This window comes from Euprymna scolopes, chromosome 41 (genome assembly GCF_053919585.1).
Source record: "Euprymna scolopes isolate OS-2025 chromosome 41, ASM5391958v1, whole genome shotgun sequence".
Classification (NCBI taxonomy): Eukaryota; Metazoa; Mollusca; class Cephalopoda; order Sepiida; family Sepiolidae; genus Euprymna; species Euprymna scolopes.
In genome coordinates this window covers 40855025-40867502 of record NC_136522.1, presented here as the reverse complement: position 1 = coordinate 40867502, position 12478 = coordinate 40855025, and the positions used below count along the sequence as shown (strand labels likewise).

The following is a 12478-nucleotide window of genomic DNA, read 5'->3' as shown; positions in this document are numbered from 1 at the left end:
CTAACTTCTTTGTATAATGACCTGTGCCATCCATAGACTCGCTGGCGATAAATAACTTATCAATGGTGTAATCTGCACCCACCAGACATAGCTGACTGGAACTAACTAATTAGTATTGTGATCTGCACCGACCATACACTTCCTGGCGATAACAAACTTATCAGTATTGTAACCTACACACAATATGTACTGACTGGCGATAAATAACTAATAATTACTGTGATCTGAACCCACCAAACACTGCCGGGGGATAACTAACTTATTAGTGTTATGATCTTAACCCATCATACACTAACTGGCGAAAAATAACATATTAGTATTGTGACCTGCACACACCATACACTGGTTAGCAATCAATAACCGAGTTGTATTGTGATCTGAACCGAGGAGACACTGGCTAGGGATAATTATCTTTTTAGTGTGGCGATCTGTAACCACTATACAATGGCTGGCGATAAATAACTTATTAGTGTTGTAGTTAAAACCAACCAGAGACTAGCTGAAAATAACTAACTTATTATTATTGTGACCTGCACCCAACATACACTGGATGGCGACTTATTAATATTGTGATCTGCATCTACCAGATATTGGAGTAGATTAACTAACTTATAAGTATTGTGACCTCCCCCCCCCCCTACCATACACTGGCTGGTGATAAATAAAATATCTATATTATGATCTGCACCCACCATATATTGGCTGATGATAACAAACTTATGAGAATTGTGACATGCATCCACTGTACACTCGCTGGCAGTAAATATTTTATAAGTATTGTGATCTGCACTCTTTATACACTGGCTAGCAACAACTAACTTATTAGTATTTTTACCTGCACCCACTATACATTCGCTGATGATAAATAACTTATTAGTATTGCCCCATGCACTCACTAGACACTAACATGCAAAAAATACATCATTAGTATTGCGACTTTCACCCATCATACACAACCTGGTGATAAATAACTTATGAGCATTATGATCTGAAGCAACTAGACACTAGCTGGTGATAAATAAATTATGAGTTTGATGAGCAGCAACACCCATATACTGACTGGCGATTCCTATTATTATTGCGACCTGCGCTCACCATAGATAATCTAGCAAGAAATAATTTATTAGTGCACCCACCAAACATGTGCTTGCATAATTTTTTTTTACATGGGCATCACCACTTATCAAGGCCAAGAGGCCATTCGAGGATAAGGGTTAAAGAGTGTACAGTAGAAATTGGACAATATAGTAATCGTTAGTAATGGAGATTCGGTAAATTTGTTAACTTATATGGAACAGCTCATCAAAAACTTGTTTACGTTAGATTTGAAGACAAATGTTTTTCAGTCAGGTAGAAAGCAGAAAAACAGAAGACAATTCCATAGGCGTGCAGTTCTAAGAAAGAAACTTTGTTCATGGAAGCTACGCTTAGGTTTAGGCACAGATAAAGAGTGGGGGAAACTAGTGATAGTGTTTTCTGCTAGACGGGTGTTTCTTGTGAAAGTTTGGCGAAGGGGGACCATAGAATGGAGCTCAGCCGAGCACCTGCCATGAAAATAACGATAAAGCAGAGACAAACTCGCAACATCTCTTCTGTGAGAAAGAGGTTGCATGGAAGAGAAAAGGGCATCCCCCACAAGGCTACGAAGTCTATTTTGAGCTCTATCAAGGCAGGATAAGTCCTTTCTTGCAACTTCTGCCCAGATGTGGCAGCAGTATTCCATCCTTGGACGTACCTGGCTCTTATATAGATAGAGAATTGTATCAGCAGTGAGATAGCTACTCGATCGATAGAAGGATCCCATCATTTTTCCAGCGGCCTTGGCAACGGATTTAATGTATGTGTTCCATTTAATATCAGAAGTAAAGGTCAAGCCCGGGAGCTTGCCAAAACTTGAGACCTCCCCAAGACGAGAGCCATTCATTTCAGTTGATGCCAGGTGGGGATCAGATCGTTGATGATGTAAAGATAAAAGCTTGGTTTTAGATGCATTAAAAGTAACAAGCAACCTTTTTCCCCATTCTACGACTTGCTCAAGATCAGAGGCGAGAGAATCAGAGAGAACTTGGTCGTTTACGATCTTAGATGTGCTACCATAGATAGTAGTGTCATCAGCATAGATGTCTACGAATGATGTAAGGATGTTATTTGGAAGAGCATTAATATAGATATGGACCCCTGAGGGACTCCAGCATTAATACAAAGAGCTTCTGATTTCTGCCCATCAACCACTACTCTTATGAACCTATCAGAGAGAAATGATTTAATAAATGTAGAAGACATTTCCAGCTATACCACAGCTGGAGATCTTGTGAAGTAAACCTTTATGACATACTCCATCAAAGGCCTTTGATATGTCAAGAGCTATTGCCCTAGAAAGGTAGCTTCCGTCGAGAGTTTCGCTAATTCTATGAGATATAACTGTAAACACATCTGCTGTAGATCTAGCAGAATGGAAACCATATTGTGTGTCACTAAGAAGGTTATTTTTGCTAAGATGGTTGATAACTTCTCTATTTAACACAGATTCCAGCAACTTACTTATGACGCACAGGAGACTTATTGGCCTGTACTGTGGGGGAGATGGGGGATCACCTGAATTCTTAAATACGGGGCATACTGATGAGATTTTCCAGGGTGATGGGAACATTCTCCTTAAGACTACGTTTAAACAGTTTTGTAAGTATGGGCGCAAGTTCTGGTTGAAGTCTTTTGAGTACTATAATTGGAATACCGTCAGGGCCGGTTGCTTTACTGGAATCAAGGTTTTTGATTGGCAACATCACGTACAGATATTTGTATATCACATAGCATGTTTTCTGATACAGGAGGAAATATTGGAGGTTGGTAACCTTGGTTGCAAGGGTTAGAATTAGCTGCAAAGTTCTTGGTAAAGAGTTTGGCGTTGTCTAATGCTGACGAGATTACCCCAGGTCAATTTATGAGAGTTGGGATAGAACACACGCTTCTGTTCAGGATTCTGTTTGCTATTTGCCAAAACTGGTGGGAACCAAGCCGCTGCTCAGCTACTTTGGACTTGACGGACTGAGTATACAACTCTCTTGCGTTCTTTATTACATTTTTACAGTGGTTGCTGGCAGTTCTGAATACGGCTTCAGTCACAGTACATCTATTACGTTGGAAGCAATGGAAAAGGTGATTTCTATGAGCAATGGCAGCAGCACATTCCGGAGAGAACCACGGCTGGCTTATAGGTTTTTGCTAGAATTTTCTCGTGGATACGAAACGATCTATACCTACAATAAAACATTTTATCAGGTCTGATACTATAAAGGACACATCCTTTTTAAACATGGAACGCAGACGTAGATCTGATATAAATGTGCGGAAGCTATCCCAGTCAGCCATAGAGTATCGATATACTGTACGATGGAGATGTACATCTGGGGACTTATTACATTTAATTTTTATCCTAACTGATACAACTGTGTGGTCGGAAGATCCAAGTGGAGACAGAACAAAAGCTGAACACTGTTCAGGGCAAGTTATGAGAAAGAGGTTTAGGAGACTTGCATACTAGCCGTCAGAATCGGGAACACGGGTGGGTTCGGGAACAATTTGAGTGAGGTCATAAGCAATGGGAAAATCATGACAGAACCTACCCTCATCATCGGTATTGTTTGAGTGAGTTAAACATTCCACATTGTGAACATTGAAGTCTCCACATACGTGAATATTAGCTGAAGGATAAGCAGATAGAGCGTTGTCAGTTTTCTCAGATATGCTTTTAAAGGTAGTAACTCTGCTGTTGTGGGGGCGATAGAGAGCAAATATAAATGCAGTAGTTTGAGCTAGTGCAACCCGGAAGCACATATAGGGTAAGTTAGGATCTTCTCTGGAGATGTTCCTACCACATGGAAAGCCATCTTTTATATAGGCACATATTCCATGTCCATGGCAATCTTGGGGGTCAGATTTGGAAGTTAAATTAGAGTATCCTTTAATTACGAACTCATCTAGGGAAATGGTCTGTCCAATGCCAATTTCACTTAGAAATAATATGGCTGGTTTAGTCTCCTGTAATTGGGTTTCAACCCCTGGAAGGTTAGAACGTAGACCCTTGATGTTAGAGAAGGAGATCTGGTAGTGGGGGTCTACGTTAGAAGTTGGAGATCCGTGTTGAATCCTGTGTTTTTATTGAGACTTTTCATGATGGTGTTTTGGGATTTGTGGACTACATCGACAGACATGCCTGAAGCAGGGCAGAGAGAGAGAAAATAAGAGAGAAAAAGACAATAATGTTTTTGTAGCACATGAAAAGGCAAAGCCGTAACAATTACCCACTAATATGGCATCGAGAGGCTCTACCAGAAGCTACTGTATGGTCCAGAATACATTCACCAAATGGCAATACAGCAGCCCCAGTACGTTGCACCTGCTAGGACAGCCGCCTTAGTGGTTAATCCAAGGTTCGGGTCTCTGACAATCAGACGGATAACGTCAGCCCAGATAAAACGTTTACCTCCAGCACCCTTACTAGTGACATGGCTACAAGGATAGACATAGAAACAGAAAATTTCCGACATCCCTGGCGGCTGTTCACGCAAAATACTGTAAACCTAGAAAACAGCTTTTTCTCCTCCCTTTGTCAGAAAAATCACTCATTAAAAATGAGGACTGAGGGACAAATAAAGAGAATTGAGAGTAACGAGAGCTGCCGATAACACATCCACAATGCCTTGTCTACTCTCCATTAAAAAAAATTAGGTATTGTACTTAATAAAAATCCATTTGGTGTGTTTAAGAGGGGTTAGGTCAAAGATTCCCCTCTCACCAACTGAAAATGAAAACAATTGAAAAATATGTTATGCTATCAACTTGGAAAATATAAACATTTATTGACAAGAAAAATCTATGATAAAAAATAAAAAATAAATAAATAAAATAACATATATTCCAAAGGAACTTGCCAGATAGATTCGGAACATCTTTCCACGAGAAAACCATTTACACAATTAATGAAACAATGAAATAAAAATAAAGATTAAAAACTGAAATAAATATAATATTAACACTTGCATTTAGAAAAGAAATATTACAAAATTCATAACTTAACTGCTATAATAAGACGTCCTTCGCGGCTGCAAATAGGAATTGATTTAGCTTGAAATAAAAATGCGGCGTTTTCATTTTTGAAAAGAAAACGGTCATCACGTGACATATTTCGCTACTTAGACAAGCATGTTCTTTTATAAGTAGTAACGTATCGACGTACGGGGGTGGGTAAGAAACCAACATTTTCAGATCTATTTATGCTCTATTTCAAATGAAACTTACCAGATAGATTCGGTACATCTTCCCACGAGAAAACCATTTACAAATTTATTTGTATTATGATTTATAATATCTACACATTGGCTGGTGATAACTTTTTTTTTGTTTTTGATCTGCATCGACCAGCAATTGTCTTGCCATAAAGACTTATTAGTATTGAGAACTGCAACCACTATGCACTGATTGGGTATAAATAAGTTATTAGTATTGTAATCTGCACCCACCAGACACTGGCTATAAATAACTTATTAACATTGTGATCTCTAGCCAGGAAACACTGGCTGCGGATTACTAACTTATTAGTATTGTGATCTGCTCCCACCATAAATTCATAGGATAATCTGCATTGTTAATCAAGAAAGAAGAAATCAAGCATCTAAACACAGAAATTAATGGGCATGCACTTAAAACGAAAATCATTTCTCTAAATGAAAAGAAAGATTTAAAGTATGTAGATTTCTTTGTGGCAATAACTTATATTATGGAAATAAACTTAAAATACAAAAGAAATATTTGAAGATTGCCAAAATGAGAAAACATATATTGAACAAGAAGAAAGTTTGTTTTAGTGGCGTTATATGCAGAAGTAAAATCAAGAAGATCGACACCATACGCTGCACAGCTCTGACGAAATGACTCGAAATATTTCACATTCTTGAGCGAAGAAACCGTCCGCCATAAACATAAATAGAACAAAACACAAAGAACGAACATTTTACTCGTTCAAGGGAACTGCTCGAAACACCGTCATCTTAGATCCGGAAGATTTTACTGAATAACAACATGCAAAAATGAAAAGAAGGAAAAGGAAAACATGTATTTAGGATTGTGTGACAACCGGCAAGAAATAACACAAACTACAAAGAAGCTGATTGGCGCCATTGAAAGCATCGCCAAAATAATACGTCAAATAAAAAAGGGGAAAAAACACGAAAAAGGCAAAATGAAAAGGAAAGCAGCTACATGTACTATTTCATAAGAGTGAGCATATAAATAGCATACAAATAGCATATAAATAGCACACAAATAGCATACAGATAGCATATAAATAGCATACAGATAGCATATAAATAGCATACAATTTAATTGTCATATCATGTCTTATTTTCATCAAGTAAAGAGGTTCAATTCAGGTGTTTCAGATAACTATACTATTTTATTGTTGTTTGGCATGCCAATAGAACCATTCATTTTCAATCTTTATTACTAGAAAATCAGGTCGAGTGCAACAATCGTAAATTGGTCTTTTCGTATGTTTTGCAACCAAGGTTTAGTTTAGCTGAAATACCATAACAAAGCCATTTTATTTGCCACCGATTCAATTAACAAAGCAAAATTGTAACTTCAATTTTATTATAGAAATAAAACGACAAATACAAGAGGCAACATTTATATTTTAGCCTTAAATGTTTAATCTAAACCAAATCCCAAATTGAATTCCTCATTTGCATTTTTCATTTTATTCTAAACTAGCCCAGGTGCCCGGCGCTGCCCGGGTGTTTAGAGATGTGCGCTGAGCAAAAGAAAAAAATTGGTAGTAAGCAGGCAGACTCGAACCTGCGGAAGAAGAAAAGAGTTCAAAATAGAATGTGACGTCTTTGCTGTTGTGTCCATCGCCTTAATGGAAGTGGCGACGGCTTAAATAAGGCTAGTCAATCGAAAAGAGGGGATGACTTTCTAAAAATATCGGCGAAAAAGAAAAGTGTCTACTTAAGGATGACAATTAATGTTTTTAACAAATTTTTCGCTATTTGTCGGTCGAAAGGTCAAGCTTTAAAACGATGACGATCTCATGACAATCCGTCGCCGCTTAGGCAGATCTACATACATCGATTTAAACAGACAGGTGAGATTTATATTATAGATGTGTGTTGCAGTTGAACGTTTATGTAGAAGCATACTGATAAATGCGTTGTATTATATTTTAATTTATGTTGCTGTTGAATTGCTGTTGTGGAATTGTATTGATTTGTTAAGTTTTAGTTTAAGTGTACGTTGCATTTTAATTGTTGGGGTAGAATTGATAATGTGTTATTTTTATGTGTTGCATTTGAATTGTTATGGTGGAACGGATGAATATGTCAGATATGCCACCGTGCTTCTTGGGTTGATTCCTACCTATTCAGTTTTCTATATAAGTCTTGGGAATCAATTATTTAACCAATTCGCGTTATTAAACTTGCAGCATCTTTTATCATCGGTCAACGTGCGTGTTTTTGCTCTACTGGCAAACTAATGGCAAGATCGTAGCTATAAGCAGTCTTATCTCGTATTAGTCAGGTAATGAATGAATTGGTTCCACATATCTTAAATTTAATGAATCTAGTATATTGCAAAGGTGACGGGAACATATAGAATATACACGTCTTCTATACATACTCAATTCATAGTAATTTTCTCGTTGCTTTTAAAAGGTATTTTGTCAATCCGAGCTTCCACACTAGATTGAAACCTCTACTAACTCCAATAGGGTGTCTACTGTAATTACACCCTATCGGGTATAAAGCAACAGCGTGTATTGACTGGTCGGTTAATCTAATAACCTCATCATGACCTCTCGTGTCTAGAATATGTCCTACTTATATAAAAGCCTTGATCTATCCTAGCAAATCTATTTAAGTAACGTATACACAATTATTTAATTGTTGTAAATTAATTCGCCTAAAATAGATGAAATGAACAGTTTTTTTTTCTTGTTTTGTTTCTTTTTCAGACACGCTTCATGAAACTGAGAAACTTAGTGATAGTTTTATCAATAAATTGCGAAAGAAATACCCGACCGATATGAATGATCTGGAAGATGATTTGTTTTATGTCTACGAGAAGGTTCTCGATGCCGTTATGACATGGCCAAAAAATACTTCGCTGCCTACTACTACCCGTCCATCATTACGTCGGAATAGACGTGCGTCCAGTTCGGAGGAGGGTCCGAGCATGGATTCTTGGGGCATTCAATTACGGCTGCCCGGCCATCACACGTTGGAGGAGGAAATTGGACATGCTTTTCATTTGGCTAGTATCTCAATTCTTGCTGTGCTAGTGGCTGGCGTAAGTACTTTTTAACATTGTTGATTCGTTTAATTAAATTTACAGTTCATTTTACCGTCGATGAGAGAGTTGAAGGGTTAAAAAGATGTAAAAACGGTGAAAGACGAAGAAAGAAAAATGTGAGAGGATGGCTTCGAAAAGTTATTCAAAATATGAAATTTAATTAAAACATAAGATCGGGAAAGAGCTTGATAAATATGTTGTTGAAAAGACGTGGAAAAAGATGTGGAGAAAATATGTGAGGCAAAAAGATGCAACAGAAAGATATATATGCATAAATATAATAATTTTATAAATGATCAGAAGATAAATTTCTAAGAATTATTTCTGTCCATTTTCGAAATCCAATATAATCTTAAGAGTCGTTATCAGTGAATTTTGTCAATTAAATTCTACAAAAAATCTTTTCAATTTTACTTTAAAACTATTTTTTTATCTAATCTAGCCAATAATTTAAAAACTTTACCAGGACATAATCACAATGTAAAAATAGGGAGAGGAAGTGAAATGCAAATAAAAGACAAAATAAAAGTATGGCTATGACATTTTACGCTTATGCTTTGTCGCCGAATTACTGGAAACTTTTGGGAATATGTCTACGACCATCTACGACACTTGCCATATGTCGCTAGGGTATATACCTATGATTCAGTAGCAAAACCTATCGACATACGTCAATAATCTTGGCTTTTTTATTGACAATATAATATAAAGAAAACAAAATGAAACAGCAGCTTCATCAACGTTCATATAGTGTACTCAGAGTGCCACATACAACAAAAAAAAAACATGGTGGTATCGTGAGATGTTTCTAGAATCCCTTGGTAATGATGTGTGAACTGACGGGCTATCATATGCTAATTGTTTTGTTAAAATACTATGGCTTTTACAATATTAATTTAATAAATATGTGTGTGTGAATAAGTTACTGCAATTCCATATATATAGGTATGTATACAGACATATGTATAGTATACAATCATATATATATATATATATATATATATATATATATATATATATATATATATATATATATATATATATATATATATTGAATAAAAACGCAAAAATAAACAATACAGTTTAAATTCCCGGGAGGAAAAACTTTAACCTATCGCAGACTAAGCACCTACATAATCCGACTTCTAAAAAGTTTATTATGAAAAAAGAGAATTCATTTATATAAGGATGAAAAAAAAGGCCTTAACTAAAGTTGTTAAATAGAAATGGATTTAGCACTTGCATAAGCCGATTTCGCAAAAGTCTTCAATTTTAAAACAGAATTTAACTACATAAGCATGAAAAGAGAAAATCTTGACTAAAATTTGGTAATAGAAAACGTAGATCATCAGGTATATATATATATATATATATATATATATATATATATATATATATATATATATATATATATATATATATATATATATACTAACAGGACCCGTCTACCGGCGTTACCTAGTTGAAATCTGACACAAAGCCAGAAGAGCTACTGTGAAACAAAATATAAACTTTGATTATTTAGTGCATTATCGTAATTGAGTCAATCAAATTATCGACTATGGATAAACAGCTAAAATGTTAAAATAGAATACAAATAAATAGCAACGGATGCTAGCAGTAGACATTTTCGGCTCAAGAAAATGGCGGGCACTAATGGTAGTCGCCAAAATAGAATGAAGCTGGCTTCCACTGTCTTGCATTGTCTAGCAGTGACACGTACCGGAATCCACTGGCTGTCATTGATGGCGATTGGTGTTGTTTTAGGGGAATTACTTGCCTGAACAATTGTCATTGTTGGTGCATCGCGGTTAATATCCATTGCTATTATCACGTGGCGGGCATTGTCATCAAGTTATGGTTATTAATGTTGCCTGCGGTAACTGGGAGATATTGATCTTTTCAAATGGTTACTGTCACCTCTCCTGCATATTTATTTATGTAAAATTTGTAAAAGTATATGGTCTCTAAAAACAATATTAATTATATTTGTTTATTTGTTTTTTAAATATTTCTCGATACGCTTAATTATGTTCGGTTAATGAAGGTATAAGCCTGCGTGAGTTATAGCGACAATCCTAAAACGTTGACTATAGTGCATTATCAATGTACATTTCGGACAAATCCAAATGAATTTTTAAGTTTTATACTGGCAAATCGAAAGTTATACTTCAAAAAAGCCCTTTATTCAATCAATAATGTGTTATTTACACATCACGTTTAAACTTATTTATAAGTTGTACGTAGGATAAGATTTTTTTAAAAAAGCAGAAAAAATAAGAAGAATAGAAAATAGAGAGTTAGAAAGAAATATCAGAAAAACGGAATAGAAAGCCATAGATCTGCTGCTCATAAAAAATAGCGCCTTTCTTTACGTACGGGCGATGGCGAATGACTGAACGGCCAAAAAGACGAAAAAGGCGAAAGAGACCGCGCAAAATTATGCTCAAGTAAACTAATTAGTATATGTGGTAAGTATTGTTTAACGAATTGCTTGGTGTTTACTATGTAACGACTAGGCCAATAAATAATAACGTTAGTATGGGCACGGTCCCTATTCTGTATAAATACTACTGTGTAAAATTATAAGAGCCTGAATGTGATCCGGTATGTTTATTTATGCACAATTTGTAAAAGTATAGTCGCTAAAAAAACTATTATTCATATTAGTTTTCTGAAAAATTTCTTAATACGCCCAATTACGTTTTGTTAATGAAGTTTAAAACCTGCGGAAGCTATGGCAGCAATACGAAAGACTATCCTATAATAAGTTATCGGTGTGGTGTGGTGTACGTTTCGGAAAAATCGAAATGAATTTTGAAGTATTTAAACTGGCGAATCGAAAGGTATACTTGAAAAAAACCTTCTTTTTTTCAATCAATAACGCGTCCCTTAAGCATACCTTAAGAAATTGTTTATAAGTTTTCATAGGAGAAGAAGAGTAATAGAAAGAGGAAAAAGAACGAAAAGGGTGAAAGAAAAAAATGGCAGAGTGGAAAGACGTGGATCTGCTGATCATTAAAAAACAGCGCCTTTGTTTACGTACGGGCGATGAAGAATAACTGAATGACGAGGAGGGCGAAGAAGACGAATAAGACGAAGAATAACAAAAGGAAGAAGAATGCAAAATCAAAGACGAATCAGTAGTGTGTTCTATAAACATCCCGTCAAAAAATTGTGTTAAAGTTTTACGTAGAAGAAGACGAAAAAGACGGGCAATAGTGTGTCCAATAAACAACGCGTAAGAAATTCTGGGAGTATGATTCGAGGTAAATATTCTCATCATCGGTGTTGTTTTGCTCGGTTAAGAATGGGGGAGTGAAAGGAAAAGTTAAGTGTGGAGAAAAATTGTGCCACCCCCGGTAACTAAGACCTAGTTTGAAATTTGACTCTCCTAGGAATTGCTATGAGATTTTAATATAATGGATTAATACGACTGCAGATATGCGCAACAACACTTGTATAAGAAAGTGGCTAGTAGTTTGATAACAATGAATCTATATGTGGTGTCTGCCTTTGCCAAGCTATTATTTTTCCCCCGTAGAGGAATACTTGTTGCTATTTCATTGCATGTAGAAATATACAACAATAAACCTGAAAAAAACATTTCCATTAATAAAGTCAACCTATCAAGATAGAAAAAAATAACATGAAATTATTTAAAACGATAGGAACGAAGTTACACAGAAATTTATAATATTAGATCAATAAGGGAAATAATTTAGAAAAGAACCCCTTTAGGCCATATCATTTCAAAGTTAAAAGCTTCTCACCATAAAATGACAAAAGCCAGTATTATAAAAAGATAAGAGTAAAAAGATAAAACCTACTTAAAACATTTAAATGAAAAAAAATAGGGGAAACATGATGAAGACAAATAAAGAATATAAAACATTTTAATTAAAAATGAAAAAACAAATAGGGGAAACATGATGGAGACAAATAAAGAATATAAAACATTTTAATTAAAAATGAAAAAAAAATAGGAGAAACATGATGGAGACAAATAAAGAATATAAAACATTTAAATTAAAAATGAAAAAAAAAATAGGGGAAACATGATGGAGACAAATAAAGAATATAAAACATTTAAATTAAAAATGAAAAAAAAATAGGGGAAACATGATGGAGA

At 35.3% G+C, this 12478-nt stretch overlaps 1 protein-coding gene across 4 annotated transcripts in view; it reads left to right on the top strand.

The window, feature by feature from the left end:
• Positions 1-12478, top strand: part of LOC145266480 (uncharacterized) — a 788679-nt gene that overhangs the window by 318078 nt on the left and 458123 nt on the right. For all 4 annotated transcript variants that reach the window (XM_080122199.1, XM_080122198.1, XM_080122196.1 and 1 more), the window contains exon 4: positions 8009-8343. In XM_080122199.1, coding sequence (XP_079978325.1) covers positions 8009-8343 — 335 coding nt within the window. The remainder of the gene's footprint in view (positions 1-8008; positions 8344-12478) is intronic.